The sequence below is a fragment of the Aptenodytes patagonicus genome, chromosome 1, assembly GCF_965638725.1.
Source record: "Aptenodytes patagonicus chromosome 1, bAptPat1.pri.cur, whole genome shotgun sequence".
Classification (NCBI taxonomy): domain Eukaryota; kingdom Metazoa; phylum Chordata; class Aves; order Sphenisciformes; family Spheniscidae; genus Aptenodytes; species Aptenodytes patagonicus.
In genome coordinates, this window is record NC_134949.1 from 753960 (window position 1) to 770093 (window position 16134).

Below are 16134 nucleotides of genomic sequence, written 5' to 3' on the forward strand. Positions count from 1 at the left end.
CACAAAGCAATTGCCCAATATCAGTTCATCTCATTGCTTAGGTGCACCATCACCTGATGCCCAGGCTTCAGAGACTGGCACAGAAGGCAGTGAATCTGTGCCAAGTCAGGCTGAAAACACCTACCCCATTTTGTCAGTCTGTTCCCATTCTCCGATTGTTGCAGGGAATCTGCAGAGGGTGCACAGTTGTGCGTCAGACCGGAGTGGAGACAGGGATACAGATTACCCCTAGGTGTCTCGTCTTTCCCCTTAGACAAAGCTAAGCGTATTTGAAAGAACAAGCATTTTCACATCGCTTATAGGTCAGAATAAGGATCAACACACACAGGGAAGAGCAAGCTCAGAATGGTCACAGGCGATAAGCGACTCATGAAATTCTAAGTAGCAAAATGTAAGACAATCCAGAGAGGAGCTGAAAGTAAAAATAGCAGCTGCAGTTAAAAAGAAAAATTAAGCACAGGCCAGGAGAGATCTGTTAAATCCTGGCTGGAGCTAAACACTACTTCATTCCTGTACTGGCTGCCACAATGTCTCATTATATACATACATTCACATATACACACACTCTTCCATATGTTTTGTGTACATACTAGGCATTTTGTTTTGCAAAACACTTAGGAGAAAGGTGAAATATAAATGCAAGATATCTGCAGATAACTGGGCCAGAGATGGAAGGAAAATGAGAACTGTGTACAAACATACAGAAGTTATTTGAGAAATTGAGGCTCTGAGCATACTGTACGCAAACTTTGTGGCTGTGACATTTGATTATTAAGAAACCAGAGTGACTCAGTGCCGGCCTAATATTTCTGCAGATTGTAGCAATAAAATAAATGCCACAGTGCTTCCAGATAAGAGCTCAGGCTCCCAGGTTCACATGTTTCTACTGCTCCTATCATCTAAGCAGGGCAGGACATTCACACTCTGCACTTCCTCGCTTCCTCCCGTGTTTATGGCATCAAAGAGCATTAATCTCCGGCTCTTGGCAGGCGTATGGACTGATTAAAAACATACAAAATTTACACAAAGTGTCCTCGTGACTTGGGAGCTCAAAACAGTACTTCAAGTACTTCACAACTCCCCTTGGAAAAAGCAGGAACAGACTAGGCAGAAAGTTCCCCTGAAGATATTAAATCCCAGAGGGAAGGGAAAAGTAGCGAAGCAGTGCCAGCAGGGTTACCGAAGTCATAAACAGTTCAAAACATACTGTCTAGAAAGCAAAAATGGAATCAAACATCTAGGAGGGGAGTACTTTGGGTCCTCATAAGCACGCAGGGATATTTACATTACTTGACAAAAGCATTAAGAGCAGCAGCATTCATTAGCTTCAGAAAGCAACGGGGTATTTTTTAGGAGTTGGTTTTGTCCTAGCAAACTGCTCAAGTTAGATTTGGATATTTAGGGATCACGAGCGGAGTTAGTTCAGTTCAATGGGAGCACTCAAGCCCAGAGCCAACATGACAGGCCTACATCTGGCTCCGGTTAGATTCGTGTTCTTCTAGGATGCGCATTTCCCTTGTTACTGTATGTTATATAGCTTTTGTTAGGAAAAATCATCCTGCACCAATATGGCATCGGTCTGAACACACAGCGAAGACCAAGCAAGGAACAGGCAGTGCCAGAAATACCAGAAAGGTACTGCAGGACATGATGAAACACTGGAAGCTCTCCCAGGAACTGCTCTTTTCACGTAGATCCCAGGATGGTTTAGGTCTTTAAGCAGAGGCATTACCTGCACTGTCAGGAAAGCACTGTTCCCGGGGCAGCATCATTTAATAGACTACTGCCATAATTACCAACCTGAGAAGGGCAGGAAATAAATGCCACGCATTTGAGAAGGGAGCTGTGGATGAGACAAGGGAGCAAAGATTTGGCAGGGGAAGGGCCACCACACCGAGCAGAGGCTTCTGCTAGAGACCCTCAGAGGTGAAGAGGACCACCATTCATTTAGGGCTTAAGAAAAGGTCCGCACCTTTCCAGATGATAAATCTGGAACCCACTTTAAAACCCTTTTCTGTTCAGGTTTGTCAGTCACTCTTTAGAAGAGAACACCAAGTTTTCATGTACCTCATACTCAGAACCATGCTGGGATAAAAGCAATTTGAACAGATTAGAAAGCAACTATTAGCAGTCATTTTACAGAAGCGGCTTTCTAGAATGCATGGATATGCTTCAAGCCATCATGTTATTTGCTGCAAAAAGCCCATGCCATGTTCAAGACTGCATTAAGATTTTCTAAAATGGAAAGAAAATTTTAGCCTACAGTACTAGAGGAACAAGGAAAGCTGCAAGAACAGCATTTTGGCTTTAAGCTTCAGCATAAAAGTGTAATTTGTTAAAGGAAAAGAAACTGCTGGATTCTATGCTTTATACAAGCCAGTGACTTACAGACAATTTGAACTCTGCATGTCATCACCGCAGTGGGAGCTATGCAGTGCTGAGCACAGGAAGACTGCAAACAAGCTACATGTGTGCTCTAGGTGACCTTCTGTCCATTTACAGGCTCCACCATCTCTGAAATCCTTCACTTCCACCTCTTTGCAGATCAGAGATTGCCACAGCAAATTTCTTCCCTACTAATTCCCACCCCTGTGTTATCCAGAGCTCAAGCTGGCTGAGGACTGCTGGGCTAGGATACCCGTGCTCACTGGAACAGGCAGACCTGGGAGAGAACAGGATCTCATCTCATTCACAAGCTTGTTTCACACCTAAGAATGCTCCCGGTTCAGCCGGGACGAAGGCTTGCTCTGGAGCTATCTGTAATGCCAAAACCAGCAGTATCAGGCACCGCACAGAGTCTGCCCCCGAGAGCAGTGGTGCAGAGATCAGGCTGGCCCAGAGGAAGGGGACGAGACGTCACTCAGCCCTGGCTGTCCGGATAAGCTGGGCTGGGGCAGCAGAAATGGGAACCAGACAAAGAAAAACAAACCTCTTCCTGCGGCCGGTTGAGAGCTTCCCCAGGTCCTAGCACTCTCCTTGGCACTTCCACTCCCCAGGTCTTTCCTCCCTGCAGCAGAGCTGAGCCCTTCTTTGCTAAGCCAGCTCTCGTCTAGCATCGACTGTTTATTCAACCCGAAACCTCAGCTGCATACTGTTTCACCCGGGAGGTAACCTGCACTTCAGGCAGCCCTCGCCCAGCAGACAGCAAGGCAAGCCCCAGAGCGAGAGCCAGCCTTTTGGGGAGCTCAGCGAGGGAAGAGGTGGTTTTCAGCCACTCAGAGACTCTGAGTGTAGGCAAGGGAGGGCATGTAGGCATGGGAAGTAGGGCAAGGGAAGCATGCTAGAAGGTCCGATGAGTCTGGAATAAAACAGTCGCAACACAGCGGGTGTAAGCAAGCTGATGGATGGAAAGATGCTGTACTAAAAGGAAGACAGCAAAAGCAACATTAGAAGGGACAAAGCAACTCAGTGATTTGAGCACAAAACAACTCCCTGCACACCCACCCCACCCCAAGTTCACAAGGAGAAAGGCCATCCTTGGGCTGTCAGTTCTGAAAATACAGCTGGGCCAACTCTGATCCCAGGCTGCCTTTTACTCCCACCTATCCCAACCAGCACTAAACAACCTCCAAGCCAAACCACCAAAAGGTCAAACCCACCACCTTCCATGCAACTAACCGGAGCCTCAATCAACTTTATGAACATACAAGAGCCTGGCCAACGTTAAGCTGCGTTGGCTTCACAGGCTATTGGAAGGAAAGTTTGTTTTATGCCTTAAGCCAGCAACCTTGATTTGTGATACATCAGGAGAGAGAAAAATAATCTTGAGTAGACTAGCACCAAAGCAATTAACAACAAGGAAACTGGGTTTTATATGCTTTCTGAGAGTTGTCTGTAGCCAGCCCACATTTAAGATTGCCAACATGACAGTACCCTGATCTGCATCGGTTTGAGGCACTTGAGAAGTGGGGAGGGAAAGATGACGGGCACCAAATAACGTACTGTGCATCTTGTAAACAGTCTCTAACCTAAGAGGTTTATAGTAAGTTTCAGAGCTGACTCAAGAGGAAGAAGAGGGTTCGCATAGCTGCAGCAATACTGCATCGTTACTCAGCTGCGTGCACATTTCTGTGGTTCAGTTAAGGTTTCAACAGAAAAAAAGAAAGGTAAAGGATGGTGTAAAACCAGCGTCGCTCTTTCCCAAAAGGCACGGTTCACATTTGGAACTAGACAGATTATTTCTCACACCAGAGAGAGGTATCTTAAATAGAAGGCACCCTTAGCTTAAGAGTCTATTTTAAGAAAGCAGCCAATACTTATCAACTCCAAATCAGGATGTTGATATTGGAAGGGACCCATCTCGTCCAACCTGTATAATCAAGTTTCCACATCAGTTCTCCTTGGGCAGTTTTCTCCATTCTTTAGAGTCCTCCGGTGGCTTCAGCCGCAAGCACACTCTTCTGACGGAGAAGCGTCATGTCACTGAATTACCAGCACTTATTTCATAAGCCAGAATAGATGTTGGAACTTGATGCATCTGCTCCAGTTTTTCAAGCAATATTGGCTATTTTATTTAGAGCTTAAGTGATTAGAATAAAGTTAGGTACCAGAAGACATCCGAGTTAGTTCACTGTTACCCAAGGACAAAGATAGGATGGATACAGTCTAAAGAACATTTCCTTATCAAACTTCCTATTTGCTCTTGAAGGTTAAACAAGCCTGACCAGTCTAGCCAGCTGCAATTTTTCTGGTGATAGGTCCCTGCTTCTATGTTCTTCCACACATGCATCACCTAGTCCGGGAGGACAGAGGCTTCAGCTCCTGCCTTCACTTCCATCCACTTCTGGACAAGAGGTCCCAACAGCTAGGTTCACTGCAAGATTACGAACATGCACCGTGTGCACTCCATACTAAATAAATCATTTTATACAAACAGGCTCCAGCACCCACTGTGGTATCCTGCACCTTACCCACAAATGGATAGATTATTAAAAAAGCACAGGGTAGAGAGACTCAATTCATTAACACACAAACACGTGACCAAATGACATTTCCAGCTCCCAGCCCTTCAGCCGAAAGACCAAACTTCCTCTCTGCTTGGTACGTGATATCTGGAAGTCTACGGTAAAAGCATTCTGCAGAGTTGAAGTAAAGACCTTATGATTGCCCTGAGGGTTGGTGCAACTTCACCTGCAACAACGCTGCAAGCAATAACATCTCTCCTGCATAAACAGTAAAAGGATTTTGACTGAAAGTGATTATCGGTTACCTATAGACGGGGATTTGAAAGGGTATTTATCAGGAAGGTCGACTCTAACTTTCCATACTCCACCTTCATATGGTGCTGCAATGAAAGAAATGCAGGTATTAGACACTTCATAACTCAGGAGAGAATAAATAGAACTACAGCATTAAGCAAAACACATCTTTGGAAGAATACTTAGTTCCATCAGGGGGTAAGATTTCATATCAAACCTCCTACGGTAAAAGCCTTTTTCCTGTGCTGCCTAACAAGAAATACATGATTTTAACTGATACTGCAGATGATCTCGGCACAAAGACACAGGAGCCTTATTCAAAACAGAGACTTTAGAATAATCTACTTACCTTTAGAGATTTTACTAAATTAAGGCACGCTGGAGACCTGACTTGTGATCTAATCACTAGAAAACCCACCTTAATTACAAACTCCGCAAAAATTCAGGTGACTGATTAAAAATTCAGATGACTTATGAGCCAGGTCTAGAAAAGCTAAGGATCAACAAAAGCAGTGCTGAAGGCCATAGCAGAGGGCTTAGCTGTCCGAAGGCAGTACCCAGCTCTGCTCAGCTCCAAGGGAGGTGGTTCATCTGCATTAATGCTCACAGTTGTATTTCTCCCCGCCCTTGAGAGAGCAGCCTTCAAACACTGCTACCCTTTGATTTCTCACCCCCACTTAGATTTGCTCATCTGTTCTTCCACTCCAGAAGAATGTGTCATTTCACTGTTCCCCACCATGAGCCATTAGTTTGTTTTTATAGAAGGGTTGGGTCATATACTTACTTCCTTGTGGTCCATAAAACTTCACAACAAATTCATTGAGTCCTCCTAAGATTGTGACTTCATGTTTGCTCTCAATACTGATACATCAAGTAAAGGAAAACATTTAGTCCGGGAAACAAAACCCATTTACTCAGATACGGGTAACTTGCTAGAAGCCTGTCAAACCAAATAGTTTAAAACCAAATATTCAAAATATTCTACAACGTGCAATTTAAGCGTCTTGACACATCTAAGTGACCACACCACCACAATGACGTTAATAAAAGCTAATTCTACACACCGAAGAATCCCTCCCCCTGCATTGAGCAATCCTGAGATGATGCCTCCTTTCCCCTCAGAGCTGCTTAGTGTTTTCCATCTCCTTCTGCACAGCATAAGCTCTGATTTCAGAAAACACCGAGTCCCTATCAGCGACGTATATGGAAACATATTCGGGCTGTGGAGAGGAGCTAAAAATCTAGAAACAGCAACAGCTCCAAAGCCTCGCCGCACACAGACATGAACCCCAGGGGCAAGGCTCGAAGGCGAGGCCAGGACTTGGAGAGACCTCTCTCCTTTCCAGCACTCAGGAGATGAGCCACAAAGCAGAAAGTCACCCTTGCCAACCACTCACATTAAATGTTTACTCTCCTGCCCAGATTAGAGGAGCAGAACTCATCCCAGTCCCTGCTCTGACAAATGTGAGAGCTGATGAATTCAATTCTCCTTGGCTGCCTTCGGCGCTGTCAGACGGCCTCCCACAGCTATGATGCAAATTACGGCAATCTCATGTTAATTTGAATTGCAAGACCAAAAAACTCTGCGTCTTCAGAGAGATGGCAGAAGGGCGAGATTATGAGGCACTGTTACAGTGCGAAAAGAACAACTGTATTTCTCAACATTTAAAGGAAAGAATCAAAGCACCAGCGCTTTGGGAAGAAGGGAATACAAACGGAAAGGCAAGAAATCTTCATTTCAAGCAAGGCTCAGTTAAGACAATTAGCGGTGATGTTTTGGCACCCAAGCTTGCTGAAGAATTCTGCTATAAATCAGGATTAATGGATTGTGAATAATATCCTACAGCAATTATCTTTAATCAATAATCTTAATATGAATTATGAGGGAAGCATCAGAAAAAAAACAGAGCAGGAGAAAAATCAAAGGTTTATTCCCACCTGAACTTCAGACCGCTTCAGCTCTGCACCACAGAGGCTGCCCCCATTTGACAGAAGGGGGCAACAGCACAGAATATCTAATAAAAGATCCTTAACATCACAGCAGCAAGCTTGGCAGAAACACTCAGGCTAAGAGGAACCGAAGCCAGGTTCCCTTTTACAACCAAGATTTTTCACTCTGATGCAAAAGGTTTTCTGCTTTCAAGGCACAAAATTTGCCCAGGAAGCTCTCCACTTTGCAGCAATTACGCAGACCGCCTTGTACCTTCATGGCACTGAGCAAACAGGCACCCGTGTGCCTGGGCACACACATACACGCTCACTTAAATATTCCTGACCCACCAGGAACGTAACTGCCTGGGACCTACCACCAGGAACAAATCATTCTCAGCTCAGACCTACCCCTGATCTCACATTACGATCCATGAAGTCTGCTTAAGGTGCGTCACAAACTACTTTATGAGAAGAGGCTCCTGTATCCAGAAGTGCCAATTCAATCCCGGCAGTCTGCGTGTGTACTCGTACACAGGAGATCCAAGTCCCATCTGCGGGGTCCGTCAGGATTTATTACAGTTCCTCAGATACAATGAGTCCCAGATTGGACAGAGTTTTCCCACAGTGCCAGCTCCAAAAGAGTTTGGATGCAATAACCTTCTTCCTCTCATTCTCATAGGGAGGGAGAAAAGTTTATAGCAGTTTGTTTTGGCTCAAGAGTTTTCTTGGTTCAGCATAAGCTGCTCTGCCCTACAGTTAAATGGCAAGTAGCTTGCTGCACCTGGCAGTCACCCAAGAGCAGCTCACAAAGGGCAGATCGGTGCCTAACTGCCCCAAACGCAAGCGATTTCTCTGCTGAAAGCCAAGGGGCATCTCTGGGAAAAGCTACATCCCTTCAGGTTTGCAGAGAGTACCTTAGCACCAAAGTATTGCAGCTTGCTTCAGACCTGAAGGGACATTTGTCACCAGATCTTTTCACGTCACCCACTACCATGACAGTAAGTTTTAAATACAGGCTCAACTGAGTTTAAGGTCCTTTGAAAATGCACACGCTCACCTAATGGATAACTATTCCAGGTTCAAAAATGGGCTCTTACGCAAACCCGCCATGTATGATGATGCCCCAGAGTGAAACGTTTAATACTGAAGTATGTTAACACTTACAGCAGCTTCACGGATCAGGTTAAATACAAATGGTTTTACTTAGGACTAAATCAAGTACCACTTAATAAAAAACAGCTCTCCCAGCCTCATCTTCAGAGTGAGCTCCTGAGCAGCTGCAGCTTATATGCTCTTCGGCTCCACATGTTAATACCGACCATAAATTAAAGCAGAGCTTTCTGCACTCAGACTCAGTCCTAGTGTTCCCAAGTTCAAAAAACTATTGTAAGCAATGTGGTGCCATATTTGATTACTCTCCCTGTTGTGGCAAGGACCTAAAAGTCCTACAAAAAACCAGCAAGTGAGTTAGGTTCACGAAAGGGATATGTATTGGGATGTGGATGCTGCATTTGGGAATAACCGCACTGTTCATTAACGTGATACAAGAGTTTGGGGACAGACTGAAAATGAAGTGAATTTCAGCAATAAAGCCCTTGTATCAACACAGGGGAAGTCTCTGGAAATGCATTAGCAGAACTGAGGAAGCTGGGGAAGCCCTCTTTCCTGGGCATGAGGTGAATTCCACGTGAACTCCCACTTTCTAACACAAGTGGGGTGAATTGCCTTCCCCTTCCCCTCTCCACCAAGTTTTCTCTAAAGGTAGAGATGTCCAGGAATTTGAAACCTTGAAATCCCACTAACAAAATGATAGAGAGCACTAGTGGGAGAAGGGCATGGAGCAATTACAGAAAGAACAACATTTACACCCTACAAGCTCTTTCCATCTCCAAGAAGTCTTCAGATCCATTCCCTTAGCACACGTGATCCCCAGGAAACATTTATTGCACAAGCTGGGACTCCAGGAAGATCGGGAACCCGAGACAGACCTCAAGGCTTCTCCATCCCACAAAGCCATACGAGGGAACCCTCTAGCAGCACAAGGGAAAAGCATGGGGGAGCAGCAGAAGGGACTTGACATGTTTGGAGGACTGTCCCTCCAGACCAGGTTCCCAGAGAAAGCTCCACCACGGCTGAGGGCAATGTATCTCCGAGTAAAGAACACAGGCTCTGACCCAGCTATTTTCTCAGCTCAGACAGATTTTTTCCATAAGGCAAAAGTCTTGCAACCAAATCCCAAATGAATCCCATTCCAAACACACCAGCAATTAATCAGCTGTCGCAGATCCAAGAAAGAGTTGCCAGTTTGGAGACCCACAAGACTTAAGGAACCGACTTGTGCCTAGGGCACAACGAACCCCCTCTCCTGCATTCAGAGCCAGACAGGACCTGGTGCCGAATCCTGCAGCAAGCCCAAGTAGCTCCCAGGAAGGAGAAATGCTCCAGGTCTTCAGGAAACAGAGTACAGCTTCAGGAACCAGGAAAAGAGCATCAAGAATTTGGAGCAAGATTCCCACAATTAAGGTGGCCAGACTGTTCACAGCAACCCCCGCGCATTTCTCCCAGGATATCTATGTTCGCGTCCAGGAGTCTCATCCACCTCTTTCATCGGCTACTGATGTAAATCTGTGCAGAAAGTGCTCCTGTGAGCGCTCAGGACTTCAAACACGCAGTCAGCATTGATGGGGAAGACCACAAACCCCTCACCTTGTTTTAGTCTACTCTGTCCAGACAAATTCTTCTGTGCCCACGCTCTCTGTCACTGCACTCTTCATTATTCAGATTTGCAGAAAGAGAACGAGCAGGTAATGGATAAAGCCTTTAACGTTCTCAATTCTAGTGGCAATCCAGTGGTTCATACTGGTACAAGCAGTCTGCCTTGTTTCCACAGCAGGGCACACGGCCACACCGTGTGTATACAGGGTCAAGATTACAGAGCTACAAAACCAGCCTCTAACACATCACATGCAGTAAAATGTTTAACAAAAATACAACCAAATCCCTTTCAAGACTCTCGGGTTGCTCCTACTAGTCTAGGTGACTTATGGCCTTGCTGCTTTTATCTCTTTATCATCTCAGTATCCTAATTTGACTTTGTGTCAAATACAGTGTAAAAGTCAAGAGAAAAGAGCAAGATCTGGATACAAGTCAGGTTTCTAACGGATAAGAAGTTCAAAAGCTTTACCTTAAGACCACAGAAACTAGAAGGGAGTCCTGAGGACCTGAAGATAAATTATCTTAGTCTCAAAACTATTAAGAGAATTTTAATGACAGTATCGGTAATATTTAGACGATGATATAGAAAGCAAGCTTATTTTCAAATATCAGTTCAGAAGGGGTTGCTAGGAGAGAGACAGAAGGGAATTTTTCTGCAGCTGATTACAGACTCCCTATACAGTGCCTGAAATGTGCCAGAAGCGCAAAGGCCAACTGCACCATGTATTAGCATTACAGTAACATCCAGAGCCCCCTATCAAGATCAAGGCTCTATTGTTCAGGGTTGAGCTCGTAGGAAATTGTTTCTTCGGTCAGAATGAAAAGGGATTTAAAGCATTTTGACTATTCTGCGTTGGGACAAAAAACACACAAAACCTTTCAAATCTGGAGAGAGACTGCCCAACCATCAGTCAGAAATAGACTGGCCACTGTGGATTTGCCTGTTCCAGGGTCAAGTTCCCATTCCCTCATCCTTGTGCGGGACCACCCACCACTGCAGGGCTGGATCTCCCCTGCAGTAATAAAAAAAAATTTGTTGGGATTCAACTTCACACCCAGATCTCCCAAAATCCCAGATGAACATCACGGCCAACAGATGGCTAGTCCGTTTGCAGGGTTGAGTGGTTTTTTTCCTGGCAAACATTTAGCCTTAAAAAAAAAGATCCCTTCATTAAGTTTCTTTAAAATTAACATAAGTTATAAGCTTGGGCAACTCAGTTTTCCAGCTAAAAATATTTCACTGAAGATATTTTCACAAGCCTAGTGACACAGGTAGCCATGAGCACCCTGCCCCAAAGCAGCAGACAAAGCAGAAAGCTGGAATGCCCCAGGGAAAGATAAAGTTGTATATTTATCTACATGCATCTCAATACAAGTTGCAGATAGGTCGATGGTCATTACCAGAAAGCAAGTTCCTGCCTTCTAAGGATCTCTGCCACGTCTTCTCTTACTTATGGAGACTTGTCTACAGCTATCCTTCCAGGTGAAGGACCTCACCAGAGAAGACATTCTGAATTTGAGGGAAAATGGTAAGACCACATCTGTGTATATTTAAAAAAAAAAAAACCAAACAGAAATCATCCAGCTCTGCTGTCTAAGCAGCTGAGAACCTATCTTTGAGGAAATAACTCACCATCTGCATATTTCGTGACAAAGGGTGTTTTAAAAATAAGATTAATACAGCTGATTTTTTTCCTTCATGAAAAGCTTTGCAGGCAGTGAGTGCTGCTACACCACCCATGCGATCTAAGTGCAGCCGCTCCAGCTGCTTGTGGTACAGAAAGCATCACTGTGCTTGTTCGAGGTATCAGAGGTGTGAATTCTTCCGAAGTATTTGCAAGCAGAATTTTGCAACATAAATAGCCTCTAATATTGGGACTGATGGTTATTCATGTTTATTTTCTTACAAAGGTGAATGAGTTCCACTCTAAGAAGCACTTACACAACCTGCAGTTATCTGTAGGGAGCCCTATGATTTAGCAGCGTTACCGGTTACACTGACGCGTGGGCAGCAAAAGGGCAAGTTCAGCTCAGTCACCTCCCTGCCTCCAAGCCGTCATAGGCTGCCGTGCCTCCTCTAAACTGATACGAGTTACCCGAGGTGCCAGTTGCACACGTGAAACCACAGCCGGCACCAGGACTTTGATGCTTTGAGCATCAGGAATATTTATTCTTATTTTCCCCACGTAAAAGTCCCTGCCCTTTACTCACATTTAACTTTCTTCACATTTCTCTGTCTATCCCTGCAGCACACCAGAAAGAAAGGACACTTAGAAGCGAAAAAGGCTATAAAGAAAAAAAAAGCTCTTGTAATTTCTTCGAGCAGCAAGAGGCAGGACTTTTTATTCACCCTGTTTGTTGCAAACTTCTTGAGAACTCCAGGCTAAACTCATTCAGATTATTAAAATCCATTGGTTTTCCCCCAAGCTAGTTAGTCTTGTCGCCACAGGGCACCACTCACAGTTTCCAGCTTCCAGCAAATGGGTTTTCTAGCACCAGAAATAGGTTCGCTATTTGCTACGGATGTTGTGTTGCACCATTTCTGGTGTCGGTACCCACAGCCCATAGGGTACCATAGGGTACCTGCACCAGCCCCAAGAAGGGAAGACACCACTGGGGCAATCCGCAGTTTATCTTCACGTACCTGGGGCAAACCTCAATCTTCCTTCGTCTGAACTGGGATTCCCAAGGAACACCACAGCTTTGAAAGACACAACACTCACTTAAATCCTACAGCGTAAAGAAAGACAGCAAGTCACTCGCGGGCAGTCGTGGCAAGCTCTGAAGGCAACCAGTTTTCCCATCCCTTCACCATCCTTACCGCTGCGACAAGTGAAGCAGAGACAGCATTACACAGAGGTGGTTTCACTCGTTGCAAGAGGGTGGCCGCTTATGATTGCGGCCAAAAATGCTCTGGAAGCGAGGGAATAGCGAATGAATAACTGAACAGCAACCTGCACTTGGTTGCTGAGTTTTTGTTTTATTGCACACAAGCGTTTTCTTATTACAAATGCAATTTTGCTTTAAAAAAAAAAATCCTTACTCCTGCTTCTCTACCAGATTTTAACCGACTGAGATGATAAATCACACAAGAAAGAGCATTCTTAAATTATTCTGCTCACACCCTTCACAATTTCACATCAAGGGCGGCAAATTTCCCCAAGATAAACACCCCAGTCACCAGCAACCCCATCAAAAGGCACTTCCCAAGCGCAGCCATGTGTACTGAAAGGTACCTCGCGAGTGTGATCGGGATTTTGGGGAGAAGGAACTGCTGCTCCAGCAAGCCCTCCGGTCTGGCTTGCTTTCTTTGGAGCTCTTGATGATTTACATCTGGCCGCTCTCCACTAAACTTTGTGCCAAGAAACTGGAGTAATAAGAAAAAGGTAGAAGGAAAAGCCAGCTTTCCCCAGAAGACACTTTGCATACGAGTTGCCTGCTAAGAACCAATTAGAAACTAAGTCAGCATTTTTCCTACAGAGAGGATACTCCAGGCTTCAAACCTGGTCTTTCCTCACCAGAAGTGGAGGGAACCACCACAAGAAGACAACAAGGTACATCTCACACCATGCTGGACTGAATAACACTGCCCTTTTCCTTCAGAAAACAAATTAATTCATTGCCCTCCCCAATTCTGTGCTGTTCCCTTGAAAAGTTTCAACTTGTTTAGAAAAAGAGATAGCAGACAGATACACGTTTTTTTGCCATAGAGAAAACAGATTAGAATAAACTTATTTAAAACTGTGTTCTCAAGCTTCCACTGGATGGGTCAACGTTTAATTGCAGCGGTGGCACCAAGAGCTCCTTCACAATCAGATTAGACGGGAACACAATCAGTGTCATTTTGACAGTAGATAACGAGCGCCATAGCCAAACTCCAGTTTTGCGGTGCTGATTACTGTGCAATTCATTTGCATTTACAGACAAGAAAGAACACAACATGTACAAGCATCAGGCCCTTGTTTTACTAGGTGTCGTCAGCCAAGCGCAATTCAGGATGAGAACATGTATAGGCCCAGGGTGACACCTTCTGATTTGCATTGCAGCGGAGCTTTGCTTGCGAGATGACTGTTGCGGTGCTCCGCGTGGTGCTGTCAGTCCCAGGAGCAGCACGTTGGACAGAAATGGCTTGAAACCACCTAAAACTGTGGCCTACGCAAGGGCTGCTGAGGTGCTGCTCAAGAAAGGCAGGGAGACGCATTAGTCAAGTTGAGAAGAAGCTGGCACACGAGATTTTTAAACATGAAAGGAAGAGACTGGACTTGATGAAAGGGAGTCGGAATGAAGTTGTGATCTATACAGTTTAACTGGTGTTCCCGTGCATGACCATAACGCAACACAGCACTGCCTCCTCAAGCACAAGATTTCTTTGAATCTCAGTAAAAGAGGACACACTAGAAACCAAGAGAATTTAAGTGCAATTAGTCTGTAATGATAAGCCACTGTCAGTTAGCAAACTCCTTAAATGGATCCCAGCTGGAGATGACTGCATAGTTTGAGGAAGGCATCCTACCGGAAAGGACTAGCAAGGAAGACAACGTACAGAGCCATGACACAGGAGCATAAGGCCCTGGGATTCTCTGGGATAACCGGAGAGGCGAAAAGGTCCCCACGATACGACTGCGCTGGTCTCCTGTGACCCGACGCTCGAGCCTCCCAGAAGAGTTCAATACAAGCTGCTCACCTGGCGTGACCAAGGCGGAAATAATCGGGAACCTTGCGCTCTCAGCCAGCCACCGAGCCAGAAGCCGCAGAATTCACTACGCTGACATTCAGAGTCAGTCACGGGGGAAACCAGAGTCGGATCCAGAAGCATCGAAGACAACAGCAGTAGTAGTTTACATGGCCATACATCTGTCTCTAAGCTAAACCACTAGATATAATATTTGCATTGCTACAGCTTCCACCAAGAGAAGTTTGTTACCATGGTGATTGTACATACTGGTGGGAACGGAGTATTTAATGTACGAATAATAAACTTCTCAAACAAGCAAAAAATTTCAAGTTTTAAGTGAAATATCAGAAGGAGAAAATACAATAATTTCTTTTTCCAGTTGCGTTGGGTACAGTTGATTTCCTCTTTGTGAGGATTCAAGAAGTGCCAAAACACTTCTGAAAGAGAAACCGTGGTCATAAAACCACAGAATTGAGAGCGTGACCCCAAACGTGTGCTAGACCTGACACCAAGCCTAAGATTTAACTGCGTTTTGGGGGCTGTGCCCTATCACACGTTTTACAAGAATGTACCAGGTCTGTTAAAAGCAAAATGCTTTTCACGTGTTTGCACAGTTGGAATACTTCACTAATTTAGACTTCCCGAAGACACGTATTATTTTAAGATGTGGCCTTTTCCCTCAAGTGAAGTTTGGTTTAGGTTTCTGTAGACTTTACTGAAATGCTTTTTTACTCCAAGAAACGTACACAGTCATTTAGAAACTGCAAGCGTGTCAAGCCACCTCAGCAACAGCGACGTAAAACCCCAAACGTACAACCAACCACCTCCTCAGGCTGTAAAGCCCTTGGGACATGACATGTTTGCAGTCAGACAGATGCAGAGGAGGTCAGCAGCTGAGCTTTGGCAAGAGTTTTATTTAGGAAAAAATCTAGAAGTATCTCAAGTTCTCGATTTTAAACAAGATAAAGAGTTTAATGGGGAAAGGAGAAAGTGTCAAAGCAAATATTTTCATTCTGGTAAATTCAGAGTTATATTCTGTTGAACACGAGCTTAATTTTAAGATGCTTTGGCACAGAGCAGTTACCTGTTCTGGAACCAGAGTCCCCATCCTCTTTGCTCCCCTTTACCAGGATCTTCTCTTGCCTGCAAGGGATGCTGAATTGGGCCACAGAGACTCACCGAGGGGTGAGTGATACGCTGCATCGGCTTGAGCTACATCATAACACTGAATTGAGAAAGTGTTAAATATGGGAATCCTGAGAATTGTTTTAATAAACACTTCACACCAGGATGTCTCCTCAACAAAAATCCTGAAGTCCTCTCTAAAAGAGGCTTCGCACAAAAAAACTCAAGCTTGAACTACTAAAACATCGAGGCGGGAGGAAACACATTTAAAGTCCTGTCTAGGATCCCGCTCCCTTGGAATCAGGATAACACATCACAATAGCTCTCCATGGCCTGCCAAGAACATAATTCAGTGGGATTTTTTCCTTTTTGTGTGTGTGTACAGGCACAACAGAGGTGAGACTCACCAGGAAGTGCTGGTTTAGCGCAAAGACCCTGGCAACACACCAAGAACCGGTCCATGTGATAAGCATATGCGATGAGAGCAAG

At 44.8% G+C, this 16134-nt stretch overlaps 1 protein-coding gene across 1 annotated transcript in view; it reads right to left on the reverse strand.

The window, feature by feature from the left end:
- The window catches only part of UBE2H (ubiquitin conjugating enzyme E2 H), a 53846-nt gene that overhangs the window by 19411 nt on the left and 18301 nt on the right, over nt 1–16134 (reverse strand). The window contains exons 2-3 of the mRNA XM_076342987.1: nt 5983–6059; nt 5210–5284 (exon numbers count right to left, since the gene is read on the reverse strand). Of these exons, the coding sequence (XP_076199102.1) occupies nt 5210–5284; nt 5983–6059 (152 nt within the window). The remainder of the gene's footprint in view (nt 1–5209; nt 5285–5982; nt 6060–16134) is intronic.